Here is an 18,943-nt window from a genome sequence, read left to right on the forward strand (position 1 = left end):
GAGTCCTTGGATTTGTTTATAGAACGAAAGGACATTTTAGTCCCTTTTTAGTGTCTCTTAAGTGCAATGTGTGTTTGCATCATTTTTTTGGAATGTATTTACATATATCAGAAATAATGTCCCTTTGCAAGTCTCAAGTCTCAGTGAAGCACTCCAAATCCTCATGACAAAAATAAATAAATAAATAAATCTGGAAAAGTTGCCAACTTTTTTTTTTTTAAAAGAATCGGTTTCAACACTTTTGTTTTCCTGTTTGCTGTTTTAAGAAAACTGCACTTGCAGAGCAATGTAGCTGTCTGTGCTTATAGCAGCTGTATGAGAGCATTTGCAGAGTTCACCAGCTGAGATTGAATTCCCACTGAATCCCATTAGCTTCTGCTATGTGTCACTTCGGACCGAACTGCTATTACAGACCGTTTTGTCATATAGTTTTGGCATTAGAAATTATGAATCTGTGGTCCATGAAACATTGTTTATGTTGCCTGTTTTATAGGAATTTGTGATGAGCGTATATCTTGGGTATTTGCAGTCTCAACATACATTCAAAGTTCCTTCCATTAGGAATTCCCAAATATAATTAGATGAAACTCCTTACTATTTATAATCCCAGTTATTACTGTCATGCTAGTGGGCTCGTTTCCAATAAATTGTCCTGTTTAGTACAATTGGTTTCAGGGGTTTATAGGACAACGTGAAACACAAAAAACAAGGCAAGCATAACTGTACTGCAGTAATCAACAATCCTGAGGTTTTCTTTATGCACACTTCTGGTTAACCCCTTCTTTATTAATTATTAACTTGGTTGGCTCATTAATCAAAATGGATTTTTTCCCCTGCAGTATTAGTGCAATTTAATAATTAGAGAAAAAGGAAGATTTCATAGTCAAAAGTTCAATCACTGAATTTCTATGCAAACAAAAGACATGGTTATAATACTCTTCTTGGCTAAGCCTAAAGGTCAAAATTAGCAAGTTTTAAAGCAGAATTGCAGAGACATACAGTAGAGCCTTTATAGCAATCACAGATGAAAGACAGTGTTGAATTAGTGGGTATCATAGAGAACATAATTTATAGCTACAACTTGGTCTCTCTCACAGCAGCAGTACAGTTTGCATGAGACTGAAGCTGGGGCAAAAGTGTAAAGAGCAAACAGCTCAGTAAGAAAGTTAAAAAAAAAATGTGGCTGGGGACCAGCAGCCAAATCCTATTGTAAATGCAGCCCATAACCACATTTTCACTATTATGACAGCTGTAAATCTCAACTTTTTTGTTGTTGTTGTGAAGTTGGATTTGCCTTGCAACTATGTGGGTTTAACCAAATAACCATTTTCTATGACTGTTCACTTTCTATGACAATGATGGGATGGGGACAGAATGTTTACCTGGAGGCCACGGGACTTACTTTTAATTTCCAGGTCTCTGACTAACAGTGCCATCTTCTACATGCCAAAGAAACTGGCTGCAGCCCTTAGTGGCATGGATCGATGGTGTAAGGGCCAGCATCTATCACAGCAGAGGACCTTGCTGTGACCACATTCAAAATCTGTTATAAGCTTCCTTCATTTCAGACACTGATGTTCTTTTCCTCTCCCCATGTCCCAGGGTCTTTACGTCTTTGTGGTGTATTTTATCCTGCACAATCAACTTTGTTGTCCCGTGAAAGCAAGTTATACTGTAGACATGAATGGACATACAACTCCAGGATCTGCTTTCTTTACACATGGCAGTGGTTTGCCAGCTGCAGGTGGGGAGATCAGCAAGTCCACTCAGAACCTCATCAGTGCTATGGAAGAGGTAACAGTGCTCTAAAGTCATTGCCTTGTAAATTGAAAATGTATGTGGAGTTTTGAGTGGTGCTGCTAATGTTAAGTGAATGAGATGCTAATTATTTGTGTTGGGTCTGTCTGAGCTGGAGTCACCTTTTCCCTGCAGCAGCCCACACAGTGCTGTACTCTGCACTCGTAGCTGGAACAGCACTGATATCACTCCAGTGTTGTGTCTATTGCTGCATAGTGCTGGCACAGCATCAGGACTCCTTCCAAGCCCCCAAGAGCCAGCAGGCTGGGGGTGGGCAAGTGATGGGGAGGGGACATCGCCAGGGCAGGTGACCTAAACCAACCAAAGGGATATTCCATAACACCTGATGTCACACTCAGCAATAAAAAGGGGGCTCTCGTGGGGGAGGAGGCTGTTCCTCCTGAACAACCACTACGCGTTTTGAGGCCCTGCTTCCCAGGACGTGGCTGAACATCACTCGTTGATGGGAAGTAGAGAATATTTTTTTTCCCTCTCTCTGTGCTTCCGCGCGGACTGATTGTTTCTTTTGTTTCTTTGTTTCCTCCCCATTCCCTTTCCCTTTAATTAAACCTTTCTCATCTCAAACCTCGAGTTCTCTGTGTTGTATTTTCTCCCCCTTCCTCTTTGAGGAGAGGGGGAGTGAGAGAGCGGTTGTGGTGGAGCTCGGCTGCCCACCTGAGTAAAGCCACCACATTACTATAATTCCCTTTTTATTCTTTTTTTCTCTCTTGTTTTCAAATTTTATATTTATTTATTTATTTATTTGTGGTTAGGCACCCAGAAATAGGGGGGAATGTTTCTTTTTGCCACAAGAAATGTTATACGTAGCCATGGTGATATTCTTGTAGCTTACAAGTCGCTGGTAGCATCCCATCTACAGAATTTCCCTTTTCTACTTGGGTCTTCAGTTTGTTGTGCAGATTGGTTAAAATGTTGTCAGAAGTAGGTCACAAAGAATCAAAATATCAAGCCATTTCTTTCAGCTCGCCATAGGGCTTAGATGAGTTTTAAGTCACTAATTTTCCAAAGTCATGGTGTGTGAAATCTCTGGAAATTTTGAGGGCAATGATTTTCGATTCCTTCATTGCTGGAACTGGAGAGTATCTCTTTTTCACTACCCGTAGTAAACCAAGGTGACTTTTGCTGCTAGGTAAATTGGCGTGTTGATGGAGATGAAGAATTTCTAGCTGATTTAATGGAATCAAATTGTTTTGAAGCAATGTGTCATAGTAATTTGCATAGCAATTATTATTATTATTATTATTTTTGCATAAACCAAGCTGCTCAGCTGGCATTTCTTTTTGCCCTTTTCTCTACCTGCTTGACTGTAGGTTTGTTGGGATGGTAAAGCTCTTCAGCTGCCTCCTGGCAGCCTGCTAAATGTATTAGGCGTCTCATAATGTCACTTAAGGTGGTGCCTGACTCCCTGGATTACTAGACAGCATAGCCTCTCAGATCTATGTGGCAACCCTCTGTATTCATAGAACCATGGAGTGGTTTGGGTTGGAAGGGAACTTGTTGATATAATCAAAATATATTTTGATTGTCATAGAATATATGTTTTTAGAGTTCAATATTATGGATTTGCCTCACAATTATGGAGGAGATAGATTCCTCCCAACCCCCCCCCCCCAAAAAAAAAACAAAAAAACCACCAAACCTTTTTGTCATGAACTGCAATTCTGATTTTTTGTGCAGCTCCACTTCAGAATGAAGTGGCAGAGGAAATATAGCAAGGTTGATATCAAAACTGTCAGGCTGTACACCAGCACCTTCAAAGAGAGGAGAGAGAGCATATTGTGACTGTGGTCATTCAGTGCTTTTACTTAAAAGTTCTCCGTAGCAGGGGCTAACGTTCAGAAAAAGCAAGATGTTTGAAACATGTAGGGCAGATGTCACAAGCACAAGATTAAATTACTTGTAATTGAGTTTTCTGTATATATGTACTTATTTATTATTCAAATTAGGATACCTTGTTCACCACAGAAGTGACAGAATAGCTGGCTCCAAATCTCCTGATCTTGAATTTGACTCTGGTTGTAGGTTCCAGTTTGTTATCTCAATATAGCAGGGATGTAAATAATTTATATAGTGCAACTTCGATGGTTACTGCATTTCTATGTCTTTCTAAACTTTACAGGTGCCAGCAGACTGGGAGAGGGCGTCTTTGCAGCCTGCCAGTCAAGCTAGTGCTTCCTTTAAGCAGAGTCCACAAAACGGCAATGTTTTCCACCCTTCTGGAGGATTTAGTAACAGCTCATTGGTTGCTGATGAGGAATCACAGGAGTTTGATGACCTAATATTTGCTTTAAAGACTGGTGAGTGACTCCTCTTCTTGTTCCTCAAAGATTGTTGTGCTATTCTTCACTCTAATTGTGTCGCCCTTTGATGAGATCCAATTGCTGTTAATTTAATCTGATTACCAGCAAAAACATCATCTGAAATTGTTTTGTCTTGGACTGTTATTCTATGAACTAAAAATATTGTGCAGACAATCTATCCCTATCAGTGAAGGACTCTGCAAAAATATGCTTTGAGTCATGATGATACACAGATCTACAGAACGTAGCAGCAGATTGGAGGCTCTGACATTTTTTCACAAGTTCCTAAACAGCTAGCTTGCTGCCTCTAGAGACTGTCCATCTTGTCTTCTGTTCCCTTCTTTTTTGACTTGTTCTGTAGAGTATGTGTATGTTGCTGATCTTCATTTTATGTGTATGGTTGCAAGAAAAAAAAAACATAATTGCATGAATACCGATGCTCCCAAAAGTGTAGGACAAAATATTTGTATTCCACAGTGTCAAAAAATGCATTTAGGCCTGAAAAAAATGATGTATGCTGGAAAAATAAGCTAGATAGAACACAACTACCAGCTGCGATGAGCACACAATGCTGCTGGAGAAAAAAGCCCATGGGAGGCCACTCTGGGTGTCCTCGCTCAAACTACACCCGCAAAAAAAACCATTTGTAGCCAGTCTTCACTATGGCCTTAGAGATAAAGTCTTCAAAATCCCCAGCTTTACCCTTGGTGAGGGATTGCTCTTCTGCTCTCTCACCCACCCAACCAGTGAAACTTTAGGATATTCAAACGATGACATAAATAGGCAGCCAGGCATGGCCTGAGGTGGAAGAAATGAAGCAAAACCTGATTCAAAGATAAATATGAGAACACTTGATAAGAAGACCAGAAAGACTGAGGAGCGTCACCCGATAAGATCTAGCAGATGCTAGCCCAAGCCCACCCCCTGTAGGCATGGGTGAAATACCAGAGGGCAGCCTCACCAAGCTATTGAGCCCCCGGGATTCTTGCAAGGGGCAACACTGAGGTATTGTCTAAATCAGCAGGTTAAGCACTCCGATACTTTACCAGTAATTCCCCTCAGTGACAGCACTGAAAACAGTCAAACTGGGTGGAGGACTGGGAATGATAATGAAGAGAGCTTTATTCAGCACATTCACAAGGCTTTATCGCTTAGGCCAGCCTCCATAGCAGAAAACTCTTCAAATGATGAAAATAACTGGATTATTCATAACTGGGCTAGAGCTGGGAAATAAGATAGTAACAAAATTTGTGTTTTACGTATTGATTTTCCTGGACACTTTGCAGGCCACTCATACTCTGCTATGCAGTTAAAGACTTGGGGCAAGACTTGCTTAAATCTGGGTGCATAACCTTACAGGTGCAAACCTGTTTTTACATACCAAAGAGATAGCTTTCAGTTTTATACGCCTTTCAGGATATTGTGACAGAAACTAGGGGATTCATAGGATGTTAACAGCATAGCAAGCCACTCAAATTCAGCACTCCCACTGCTTCACACGGTGGTTAGTACTAAGGCAGGCAGTTGACATCAGCCGCCCTATTCACTGGGGTAAATGCTGTGCACGGTGAAAGGCTGAATCTTAAATCATGAAGAGCAAACTAGTCAACAACAGTAGTTAAAAGGCATGGTTAACATAACTCACCACAACTTTTTTTAGCATCTGATAATTTTTTAATAAAACTTCAAGCTCCACCCCTACTTCATTTGGTTTTGGTCCTTCTAAAAGAAGTAGGTTTAGAACCTTCTTTTTTTTTTTTTTTTTTTTTTTCCTAACTTTTACTATTATCTTCTTTAATATTTATATTGGTATTATAATTTGTTCTTGTGAGGCTTTTGAAGCTCTTAAGATTTGAAGTGGAGACCTCAGGGCACAATCTGAGGAAAACACTTCTGTTTACATTACTCGTTCAGCTAGAACCTGTCCCTTTTGCCCCAGTGCCTATTCTTGCACCCAAACTGTGTCCCTAGTGATGTTACAGGGCAAAAAAAAAAGACTGTATCTAAGCAAAACCAGTTACCTCAGCTAGTTCCATCCCTACATACGTTCGAACAGGCTGAACCGAGAAGATACTGAGGTTAGAGCAGCTTTAACCACCAAGTAAATGTTTATCAGCTACAGCCTTAGATACAAGCTGCTTCTCAACACGTGCTTTAAAAACACAAACCTGTGAGTTTCTCTGAAACTGGAAATCATACTTGTGTTTTGCTATTACTAGTCAAACCTGCCCTCAAGCTCAGTTCAGTGCATGGCCAAGGGATCGAGGTGCTTCTGGTGGCAGCGGGCAGGAGATGGCATGGAAGCAATGAGAAGGGATAAGAGGATAAGGGATAAGGGAAGAGGGATTTCTGTGTTTCAGCACGGGTTTATGCTGTTAGGGCATTCACGGAGCGTGGTCTGAAGGGAATTTATGCTGTGGTTTAAGCTCACAGCCACTGCTGGGAGCCTGCCCCCGACCCCCCGGCTGCACATTTCTCCTTCCTCTCTTGCGTCGCTATTTGTTCTCACACGAAACCGCAGTGACTCAGGTCACAGAGTTCTGCTCTTCCTTTTCCTCTCCCTCTCCTTCCTCTCCCCCACCCTCTTCCTCTCCCCGGGCCACCCCACGGTTGGCCTGCTGCCTCTGCTCAGAGCACCAGCCCCAGCCCCATCACAGGTCAGAGGTGTCCTGCCTGGACTGCTCCTCCACCTCGTTAGGCTGTGCTTAATTGCAGCTGAGAATTCCTTATCTGAAAGCAGGCGAGCTCCTGGAGGAGCAGGGATGGGCACTTTTGCACCACATTAGCTGTTTTTAACACTCCTCACCCAACTCAGCCTGAGCAGTGCTCGGGTATTAGCTCCCACTCCTGAGGCTGGCTGAGGATCAGCGCTGATTAGCAGAGAGCTGTGCAGAAATGTCTTTCTGCCTTCCTGTCCTTTCTGCTCGTGCAGTGCCGAGCTGTCTGAAGGCTCCTTTAATTTATGCTCGCTGTTAATCTGGCAGCTCGGATCAGTGTGAATGAGGGCATAATCGCAGATCTGTTTTGCTGTCAGCAAAGCTAAAATCTCCTTCCCAGTCCTCCTGCCCCACCCTTGCCTGCAGCTGGCCACACTTGGTGGTACTGATAAAGGGTGGCTGAAATGATGCAGCTGGAAAAAATATAATCAAAGAAATCCCTCTGCACACCTTTCTCCTTCAACTTGCAGCTGTAATTTGCGGTTGGCAGCACAGCCCCACAAAGAGATGCAGTGGCACAGTTGGCCCAGCTGCTGAAGAGACATGTCACGGAACCGTGCACTTAGCCCTCCGTGCCATAATCATTAGCGCTGGCCCAAATTACAGATTAACCTGAAAGACGGGCTGGATCAGGTGAAGGCACACAACGGTGTCCCCAGCAGATGATGTGGACAGCAATATGCAGTCATGTACCCAGCTGTTACGCTAGCTTTATGCAAACCTTGTGTTACATGGCCATGGGATTTTTTATTTAGTGTAAGAAATCCAAAAGCTGGACTTCATAGGTCATAAAGCCTCGAGATGTCTTAGCAATTAATTACTCCTTTTCATCAAATATGTTCAAGTCTGTATAGGAATAAAGATTCATGATTCACTGTGGTGACTATATCACCTCAGCCCTTATACTCTGGGAATCCTTTGCTAAAGCTTATTTATTTATTTATTCACCTATCTATCTATTTATTTATTTATTTCCTGGATGGTTGTTAGTTTGGCTTAAACGATTTATTATATTTCGTGTATGGCTTCAATCATGTATGAAAGGCTTAGCTTCTACTGAGAAGGATAATTATTTGCTAGTTAGACACTGCTAATTGCACTAGTTAACTCTGAAAGCGCTGTTATTTTGGACTAGGTTTCATTTTACCTGATTTCTTTCGCAAGGTCTATACTGATAGGCAGTTTAATGAGACCGTTTTCTCTCAGGTTGTCTCAGAGTGGTGTGTTGCAGACATCTGTAGGCTAAAGCCGGCTATTCCCCGTGATTCCCTGGGGAACTTGGTGTTGGTTAGGTCCGGGGAGTTAAAAACTGAACCAACAAATTAAACACAGATGGAATCTGTCCCCAGTCAGCAAGCTGTCCATCAGCTTTACTCCAAAGCATAAACACCGTGAATGCACAATAGCTTTGCTGGGCTCTCAGCTTCCATCCACGTTCCCACCTACCACAAATGCTCCCGTTCCCCACCGCCAGCGATACATAAAACCAAATCTTTCCTTTGGGCGAGATGTGAAGGCAAAGTGTGGCAAACCTGGAGCTGAGAGCACCAGCTGGGCACGTGGTAATTTCCAAATGGGCATTGGACAGTATCAACGGGGTATTGCCACCTCTGTAATCTCAGTGTGTTTTTGCTCCAAGAGAAGGCATGCGAGATAAATTTTCAATAAACCTTCTACACCATGTGAATACCTGGAAAAATCTACCATATACATTTGAAAAAAAAGCACGCATATAGGCATTTATGGTAATAATGATGCGATACAAATCAGCTCACAATTTTCAGTTTCATAGAGCTGGGGCTCCAAAGTCAGCTTTTTTTTTTTTTTTTTTTTTTTTTTTTTTTTTTTTTAGCTTTGGTGTTAAGTACCTGGTTTAAGAACCAAGCATCTTGTGTTGGGTATCCTGGGTTAGAGAAAACTCTGAAATTTTCAAATTCTGCAAGATGCTCAGTGGCACATCCATGAGACTGTAACAGAGCAGAGGAACTGCAGACAGTGGCAGAATGCCAGGTTCTTGCTCTGCTGTACCAACCTGTGTCATTTCTGTGTCGAAAGGGTCACTGCACAGCAAAAGGGAAGAGAGGGTGGCCAGGCTGCACATTCATTCACTTCTCATTTGTGATGTGAAGGCTCACAAATATGCTGGCAGTTAGGTACTGAGCATGACTGCACAGAAAGCATTTTTAGCCCAATCTGAACTTCACTCTCAGAATTACAGGTTCCTGTTGGTGTCATCTCTGCAAAGTCCAAACCCTAAATGAAGTAATAATCATGGCGCACGCAGAGAATTCCTTTCTAGCACATCTTATACATACAACATACTTGATGATTTATTCAGAAAACAAGATAGAAGTGCTTAGGAGAGGGAGAACTTCCCCCACAATATAACGACAGTAATTAAAAAACAAACTCCATCTCACTTGGAAGGTTTTAGTGAAAGTTTGGGATACATCTGAACACAAAAGGGCCAACAACTGGAGCTCAGCGCGCAGTGGCATGCATTGATGAAGTCTTTTCACCAGTAGATGTCACCGGAGGGATCTTGCTGATTTTGCAAAGCAAGCTGTGACTTTTCAATTTCTAGCTTGTCCTTTGGTACATAAAGGAAGGAAAAGAAAGGCCTCATTATTTCATGTCTTTTCACGAAGTCGTTGCTTCACAACCCGGGGAGAAGCAGTACTCCCAGCTGCTCACCCACCACCCAGCGCCAGCATCTCGCAGGGAGCACGTGCATTTTTGGATAGGGTCGTGTTTAAATTCTGCTCTAATCTGAGAGCAAGCCAGACCTATGAACTCTGTGAAACTTCATCATGTAAACAGTCGTACCCTTCCCAGCCTGCCGACTGTTTGGTAGGCTGGTATCCTGGTTACATCTCAGCTCTTATTCCTAAAAAGGCTCCGCTCCTAAAAGTTTGCCTTCGGATCAGCCTCTGAACAAGCCTGCTGTAAACCCCAAGGAGCCTACTGCAGCCTCAGGTTTGCCAAGTCTCTCACAAAACCTCCTTAACAAACAAACAGAAAAAAAAAAAAAAAATCCCCCCTTGCTTTGCACAGAGCTTGCACATATGGCATTTAGGAATGTACGTGATACGATAGCAGATCAGTTTGGCACCTGATCTTTTTGTAATGACCAGCACGAGATCCTTGCAGATACCCCACACGGAATAAGTGCAGTACAGCTGCCAGTCAGACAAACATGTTTCCAACCCTGTTCAGCTCAGTGTTCACCTTAAAATCTGCAGCCTGGATGTTCATGGGCATATAAAAATAAAATTTTAAATAATACCATTTAAAATGTTTTCACCCATGCATTTTCCCCTTTCTGAAGCCTGTATCCTCTTTAGCCTAAATACATATTTTTGGTGAATTCCAATGTTGATGATGCAACATTACAATTGTTTTTTGTTTCTTCACACAAAGTATCTTTAGATCACAGTTATTATTACCTTGTCCTTCTGTCACCAAACAGCAAATACAGCAGTCAGATTTATCTTCTCTATTACACTCATGTTTCCGTTCTAAAACAAACAGTTTTGGAGAAGATAAGAAAAAAAACAAATACTTAGCTCATGCAATTGTTGTTTTTCCCAGGACTTTCAAACAGCTTTTAGTTATTAGAGCCAACGAAAAGGTTAAATACGCATGTAGATTTAAATGAGTAAGTATGTCTCAATCATGTTCAGTACATTTATTAACAAGAATTTTAATGATTCAGAGCCTAATCTGTTTGCCTTTATTATGCTGTTTGTCCACTGATGTCTCTTTACTCCTGTCATGCTCTGCCAGTAGCCGCTGGTCTCTAAAGAGCTAGGGTGACACAAAGCCAAGCTCAGGTCTCCTTGGGTGGATGCACATTCCCTGCATGTCCCGAGGACCACTGGTTGCTGAAGGTTGCTGTGCTGAGGATCTCTGCTAGCTCCAGGCTCTTTGCAGCACGCAGGGCTCCAGCCTGAGCTCCTGCATGGAGTGAGCACCCTCACGCCATCCCACCACTGACACCTCCTTTTCCTGACTCCTTTCCTACCTGGGAAGTGGTGGAAGAGAAGGTTGTAAGCAAAAACTTTCTGTTCGTGAAATTTTGGGGGTACAGAGCATTATGAGGTAGCTTCAGAAGTATACCAGACCCTTATCTTTTCTTCTGCCAAGCAAGCCCAAGCCTGGAATGTCAGCTGAGAGAGAAATAAGAGGGTCATTGTACAACTCACAGAAATTTCTGAAAATGTTGTTTTGGTATGAAAATGGAAATCATTGCCTCACTGGCACACTCTGCTGAAGGCTCTTGGAGCCAAATGTCATTCCTCTGCAAATCCCTTGAACCGAAGGTAGTCACAGATCTGCTTCTGCCCCAGATGAAGAACTTCCCTACTTATTTGTAAGTGTCGCTGCTGGAAAACCATGTCTGACATCAGCCTGTCTTGAAATCGCCATGCCAAAGTACACCAACCTGTAGCTCTGAAGAAATGGAAAGCCCAGATCCTCTGAACGCTAACACAACCCATGTATTTTTGGGGGGTTCACTCTACAGCTCTGTAAAAATGCTCATTCCATAAAAAGAGTCTGTACTTCAAACTAATCAACCCAAGGGAAAAAACAAACAAACAAACAACAAAAAGTACATCAACAGCAAGGAAGCAGCTAGCTAGCAGAACTCCTGCAAGAAAAAGATGGAGAAGGTGTCCTCCTGAGGTCTCCTCCAGACATGTTTTGGGAGTTTCCATCGTCCAAAGCCCAGTATTCTCTCGCAGTAGAAGAAAAACACGATACACCAGCTTGTGCCAAATGTGGGTTTAAAGAATATTTAGTCAGCGTCTTTTCTCATGTTGAAAATACAATCCTATTAAAACAGCTGGAATTATAGTTTAACAGGGAAATTATATCATTAAAAATCAATTCTTCATGAAAATATCCTTGGAAGCACCAGACTTTAACAGCCAGACCATGAACCCAGCCTAAACCAGGCCTTGATTTGTGCCCTTGTGATTTCAAGGCAACCTCCAAAGTAGCTGTTGTGCCATTTACCGAGAGAATTAAAGTGACTGACAGCGGGATTGTGAAAAAAGTGTCTCTGGGTGGTACCAAGCCACGTCTGACAATGTTCTGAATTGCTGGCCGGTTGGAGAGAGCCTGCCACACTGTCGTGGGGTTTCAATCAGTGATAAGAATAAAGCAGAGGAGCCCCGTGACAGGACATGATATCACCATTTCTGTTTCAGGACCCCATCCTCACTGATTCTTATATTTACTTATTTCTTTTTTTGGTTTCTCTGTTTCAGGTGCCGGTCTCAGCGTCAGTGATAATGAATCCTGCCACGGCAGCCAGGATGGGGGCAGCATGGCAAACTCCCAGATTGTTGAGCTTAGGAGAATCCCCATAGCAGACACCCATCTCTAAATCCACTGCTTGCTTGTTCCCTTCCCTTCCCTTCCCTCCCAACTTTTTTTTTTTTTTAATTCAAGTCTCCGTATTTTTATATTTGTACTTCCCTTTGCACTAAAACACTCTGTAAAACTGTGTGGTAGAATGCTGTGAGCTGTACTGACTGCTTAACAAAGGATGTTTGAGCTTTTTTTTTGTATTTCAAAAAAAAAATAAGCTGTAAATTTTTTACAGTGCGTATCAAAGATACAGTGGGGATCAACTTAGATTTGTATCTTGTAGTTAGATGACATTTTGTGAACTGTAGCTTTTTTAATTAACCTGAATGTGTAACACTGATTAATAAAAGCAATAGAGTCTGTTTGATATAAACACGTCTGTTATTTCTGCTGGCTGCTTGCGGAGCTGGAAGGTGATGCACACACCCTGTCGGACAGGAAAGCATTTTCACTGCACAGTTCTAAGTTTCCTAGGCTGTACTGTTCCAGCTGGTTTCTGAGCACCCAAATCTGTGAACTCTGTAAATAAAGACACAGTCTTGACCTGAAGAGATTACATTCGGACACAATAAAATGTGTGATGGTCTGAAACAAACAGTGGGAAAGGGAGATGAAGGACAAGTGAGAAACCACGTGAAGGTCACTGCAAGGCACCTGTGAGCTGCTGACTGTGTTCTTTTGCTCTTTGCACAATATTAAATTCTTTCCCTCTTCTCGCAGACAGAAGGGAGGAATGCCAGACAGGAGGGTTTTCTGCTGATCTCTGTGGGTGCTATGCAGATATTCCTGCTCTGATCGAAGGCCTCAAGTCTCGCCTTACATAGATCGGTAATCTGAGTTCATAAACGAGCAAGAAAAGTTCCTCCCCTGAAAAAACAAAACAAAACAAAACAAAACAAAACAAAACAAAAAAAAAAAAAAAAAAAAAAAAAAACACACACAGAGGAAGTATTTCAGAGCCGAGGGGTGAGGCAGGCTGGTCTTGCAGGAATCATTAACTCCCTGCTTCTGCACAGACACTCTGGAACAAAAACACATGAAAGCAGGAGACCAAGGGAGTTTTCCTCTGGACATTTCTGAGCATGGCGTAGAAATATAGCAAATGTCAAGCAGGCTTTTCACACCTACACCGGGATCTTGCCTAAAGGCTTTAGGTCGAGCAAGCTCTAAGCGACAACCTGTGCTTTTAAACGGAAACATTTCTTATGGAAGCTTTTCTGTGCATTTTACCATGGTAATACACAAATTTTACTGCAACTGATTATTTGTTGAGCTGGGACCAAAGAAAAAAAAAAAAAAAAAAAAGAAGAAGAAACCTTTCTGTGTCCCAATTCTGTAATAACTGCTAGGATTGCACAGCTTACAGGCATCACCCATGTCCAGAAGCAGAGATAATCTTCAAAATGAAGGCTTGGTGTAATGCAAATGCTTTCACAGACACGGGTAACTTTCTGGTCCTCAAAGCCTTTAAGTAAGTGCTTCTTCAAGTAGATGTTTGAGTGGACGGGAAATACAGCTATGTCTGTAGCCACATGCTCTGCTGCATCAGGCCTGACGTTTCTGACTCCCAGGAATTTCTTTGACTCCTTTTATGCTTGTCATGCTGCAGAGCAAGCAGAGCCAAATCTCTGCGGTCTGTGGCAGAGCTTGGGGTGCTGAATGGTCCTGGCGGCAGCACAGGCAGCATGCAGGGGCACAGGGGAGTCAGAGGCACCCCTGTGCCTGTGGAGAAGGGACAACCTCTAACAGTGGGAGCAGGGCATCAAAGCACAGCAGGTACCTGGTGAGGAGCGAGACAGCATACTTTACAGTTCATTTTTTTATTGGACTACCCTGTTCCTACAACAGCTGTAAAGGTCACTTTAATGAACTGTAAGGATCACCAAAATCAGACTTGGAGTCTGGAGTTAAAATTAGTTTGGGATGGTTTGCAGTGTAGTGATGCTATACTTTTTTTTTTTTTTTTTGACTCCCTTTCTAAACAGGAAACTGGCTCCTGAAGGTCTTTTTAATTTTCTTCTTCCTGAATCAACTGAAATGAGCATTGGCCATAGCTGATACATCTCATCTACCCGCTAATCCTTAACAGAAGTCTGGCCCTACGGAGCGATTGCAACACTTGCTCGGTTGCGAGAGCCGGGGCTGTAACAGATGCTTCGTTACTCTCAGCGCATGCCACTACATGCTGTGAGAAAGCTTATAAAAGAAGGATGTTTGTTTGATTTTGACTCACCACCATAAATGTTAATACTTCGTGTCACTTCAGCGTGTTGCACAACTGGCCTGGTTAGGGATTTACTGTAAGTGCATCAGCATTTTCAGGGCAGATCAGCGGGATGGTGTCCGTGGCCAGCATTTGCTGCATCTCCCATCTCTAGGTGGTGCTCAATGGCTTAGGAGCGCAAGATGAATGTTAGTTACAGATCTAGAGGCACTTTTTGTACAGAAACCATACTGTCTGTAGAAAATCCAGGGTCTTGGTGGTGCAGGTGTCCCCCAGGTGCGTTTTGTGGGTGGTGGCTGAGGTGTGCCCGGCAGCCACACCTGGCAGCGGCACCTTCACGGCTGGCCGGGCTTCAACCCACGAGGCCGACTGCTTCCTCTGTTCTGAGGCAGTATTTAAAACTCGATAGAGAGTATAGACATTTCTTTGTTTCCCTAAGATGAATGAATCCACATCCCTAGTCACCCTGACTGGCTGTACCTAAAGCTGCTTACACATGTTGGCACAGAGCATGTAGATCAGGTGAGTGCACAGTTGTATTTCAGGAGTTCATCATCACTAATGTGACAACACGAGCAAATCCACTTTCTTACAAGATGTTTGAATACATTTTGTATTCAGGTTGCAGAAGTGATGAAAATTATTGAGCTCAACAGACATCTTTCAGGGTATGTTTTGATAAAAACCAATGTAAAAAATCTGGTTTTGCTTCCCTTGGTGCATATACAAAATAAGCCAATTCATATCAGGGACCTGAACAGAAATCTTCACATTATGTATTTTCTTTAGAACCTAAAGGAGAGCCCCAATATCCCCATGTTCTGCCTCTACCATGCAAATGCTCACTATGCTGGTATCCAAATCCAAAGTCGAAATCGTGCAAAGAACTGCACAGTGCAAAGGATTAAATTGTACTGAGAGCTTCACAGCAACAAAACACGCGTGCACTCAACATAAAACTTTGTTAAGCTGATTGATCATGCAGAGGTTTGACTACAAAATTGCTTAATTTCGGGCATATCCTGCCTTCAGATACATTTCCCTAATGCTCAGTCTATAAAGCAGACCTTGAGCTACCACCACAGGTTCTGCTTCAACAGCACTTGTGCAAACCAGTAAGAAATCCCCAGTTTGCTGGCAGCAGACTTTTCGTTTTTGTTCTTTCTATTGGTGGTAATGTGTGATGAAACTACCATGTGCAACTTTGCACTATTCTACTCAATTCAATATATTATTCTATTGATTTTCACAGTATCAAAGAGAACTTCCCTATTTAATTTCATTGTTCAACCTTATCTTGTATGAGTTAGATACAGCGAAATAATTGCAATGTAATACTCAAGCACTATTGAATGAAATACCTGGAGCTAACAATGTGCTGGAAGTGAGCTGGCAGTTGTGTAAAATGACCTAAAAAGCAAAGACTGTTTTTGTTTGCTTGTTTTTTAACCAAGTCAAAGTTGTGTTCATGATAGGATTTTCACAAGTAGTCAAGATTAGGAGAAAATTATTATTATTATTATTGTTATTGTTATTATTGTTATTATTGTTATTGTTATTATTATTATATTCATATTACTTTTCAGCATTGTACACTTTCTCTGCACACAGCAAGACTAATGTGGTATCTCTTTGGTGCTGCCACTCTGTTTGGCAGCAAGAGGAAGGTGAACGTGCAGGAGTCAGCTTTGCTCTTTTTGGAGACATTGGTTTTACTCGTAGGTTTATTTTCCTGGTGTCTCACACTGCAATCTGCCAAACGGAGTTTTCTGGAGATCCAGAAGAGACAGATGAATTCTGGGGACTGTCAGGACTGAGACTGAGCACGTAGATTTAGCAACCTTCACTCCGCTCCCTGGCTAAAACATACAGCTTGGAGAAAGCCCCAGGAATGTCTCCTATCAATGGCCAGTGTCAAAAGTGCACGGAGTTGTTTTTCCTGAAGCTGCCAGGATTTTCCCGAGCTCAGCAGTTAGGCTTTGAAGATGGGCTGGTCACTCCCGAGCTGTAGCACGGCTGATCTGAACACACAGTGATGTTATCCAGAGACACTCTCGATTTCCACAATCTGTAATCTCTGTGCTGATCTGCTCTTCAGGCAGAGCAAACAGCAACATCTGCCCTACCTTCTGAGGAGTTCAAAGTACACGAGGCCTGAGTATGTGTTGTGCACACAGGGGCAGAAAATAATGATGGAATATAGGAATTTAACAAATATGAACCAACCCAGTTTCAATCTGAAAGCCAAAACACTTTGGTCCCGATTATGAATTGGTTTTCCCTAGAAACTTCTGGGCTTCTACCTGGCAATTCCTGAACTGAGGCTAAGCAGTGATTTTTCCATCTCCTAAGTGGAATGAGTGTTGTGTCCAAGGCATGGGACATACAGGCAGTTACCAACAGAGGTGAAAGAAGAGGGGGTGTCTGAAATTTCCCTCTTCTGTCCACCCGCCGCAGTACCTGGGAGCATAGAGCAGGACCCAGAGCCCCTCTCAGCAGAGCCCACCACAACCCCAGTGCTCAGAGATGTCTGGACCTGGCTCTGCATGGCAGGGGAGCAGAAAAATAAATACAAAGATTTCCCCGTCTGGCAAGGACCAGACAGATTTCTACTCTATGTGCACATAGGACTATATTTCTTCTTGTCTTGGGAGAACAACATGTCCTGGAGATTGGGGCAGGGCAAAAGGAAAAGAACGAACAAACAAACAGTGACCTGGCTTGAAATTCCTCTTGCATCAATGCTGTTGAGCCCTGATAAAGCGAGATATGAGCTGCTCCTCGCCAAGGGCTGCAGAGTGTATGTGGTCCTTCCTGCGGGAAGATAACACTGTGGTGCTAACCTCCAGCTGCTGCCGGGAATTTTTGAGAGGGTGCAGGTTGGAGAGGGCCATGCCGATGCCAGGACGGTTTAACACTTCAAAAATACAGGCGCAGGAATGTTTCCTGGCACTGCTTACTTTCTGTACAGACTTTATTTCTGAGGGTAGCCCTCAGTTGATGAATGCACGTTTGTGTTTTTTTTTGCAGCTTTGAACTGTTCATCAGCAAAATGATCATTGTCACCAAAGATGCTGGGTTATTTGCTGTCTTAAAACCTGGAGTTCACTAGCTGCTGGCTAGAGTGCCTTGCAGAGAGGGTGCAAATAGCAGCCACGTACCCACCTCATCAGCAGGCACCAGAGGCAGGGTGAGCAGCCTGGTACTAGCCACAGGTGGCCTCCTCCTTCTCTACCTCCTCATGGCTGGAGGTTTAGGGACAGGGAGGGTCAGCCCGACCTTAAAATCCCCCTGGCAGGACTTTGATGAGTCCCTGGGCCTCCCCGGTGGGGAGCCAGCCTCGAACCCTTAAGCTGGCTTCTTGGGGAAGAAGGATGCAGGAGCCATGTGCTCTCTGTGGAGAAGTGTGGCTGTGTTAGTGCATGTGGTGGCTGCTCACAGCAGCTCATTTTGTGGTCCACTGGGGCTAGTGGGCACTGGCGGGAAGGAGAAAGGGAGGGATGTGCACAAGTGCTGCCCCTGGGGGACTTCTGTTGCTTTCCACTGCAGGTCTCCCTCACTCTCTCATTGACTTTTTGTACTCCAGCAGCCCCCTGAAGAATATCCAGACCCTGCCCCTCTAGTCTAAGAAATAAATGTTTTTGTTTGTTTGTTTGTTTTTTGTCTGTTTTTTTTTTTTTTTTTTTGTTTTTGTTTTGTTTTGGTCTGCAGTTATTGCATTTTATACCTTCTGCTGGATAAGGTCCTAGCGAATCAACTCCTACTCCAGAAAAGGACACTTGAGGATGCCCTTGGAGCTAAGTGTGTCCCTACTTTTGGCTATTCCACTGGCATGATAGGAAGCTCGTTGGTTCATGTGTCTCCACTCACGAGTCCTGTATCCATCTGTTCTCTGTTCTACAATTAATGAAGCTGGATTACAGCTGTAGAGCAAAGGCAAAGGGGAGAAACTCCTGAGAGCTTCCTTAATTTTTTATTACTTTCTGTCACTCAGTCACTTCCCACAATTTCCACATAAGAAATGCTCTCTGGCTGCTTTCTGGCATAGACTTCTCCTGCCAGCACCATGTGCTAATGCAGAGCACCTATGGCAAGCATTTCAGCCCTCCTCCAAGGACCACATGCACACAGCTTCTAGGTTCTTCCATCTTTAGAGCCAGATGTAGGAAAAACTGGGCTATTTTGCAGGGCTATTCAGGGTTAAGAGTGCATCAGCTCCTTAAATTCAGTGCCAGCAGAAGTCCCCTTCTGCACAGGGAGTTAAAGGTTAGGGTGATGCTTGAGCTACAGCAGCAGCACAGAGCACTGCTGCCTTACCAGCTGGGACACAGGCTGCTCCCCTGACACAGCACGCTCTGCAGTGGAGAACAGAGGAAGAACTAGCAGAGCAAATGCCGGCTTGCAAGCCTACTGACTTGCAGATGACATGGCTCGCTGCAAACATTGAGAGATTAATGTTAAAGATAATCCTCTGAGCATGAAAAAGAATCCTACGTAGCCTCAGGAGA

General features: G+C 43.2%; 1 protein-coding gene across 1 annotated transcript in view; it reads left to right on the forward strand.

Moving 5' to 3' along the window:
- Positions 1–12,227, forward strand: part of ADGRV1 (adhesion G protein-coupled receptor V1) — a gene marked incomplete at both ends in the record, with an annotated part of 271,966 nt that extends 259,739 nt beyond the window's left edge. Inside the window, 3 exons of the mRNA XM_084304820.1 lie at positions 1,603–1,794; positions 3,938–4,115; positions 12,109–12,227. Coding sequence (XP_084160946.1) covers positions 1,603–1,794; positions 3,938–4,115; positions 12,109–12,227 — 489 coding nt within the window. The remainder of the gene's footprint in view (positions 1–1,602; positions 1,795–3,937; positions 4,116–12,108) is intronic.
- Positions 12,228–18,943: the final 6,716 nt, after the last annotated feature.

The sequence above is a fragment of the Netta rufina genome, assembly GCF_964035555.1.
Source record: "Netta rufina genome assembly, chromosome: Z".
Taxonomy (NCBI): Eukaryota; Metazoa; Chordata; class Aves; order Anseriformes; family Anatidae; genus Netta; species Netta rufina.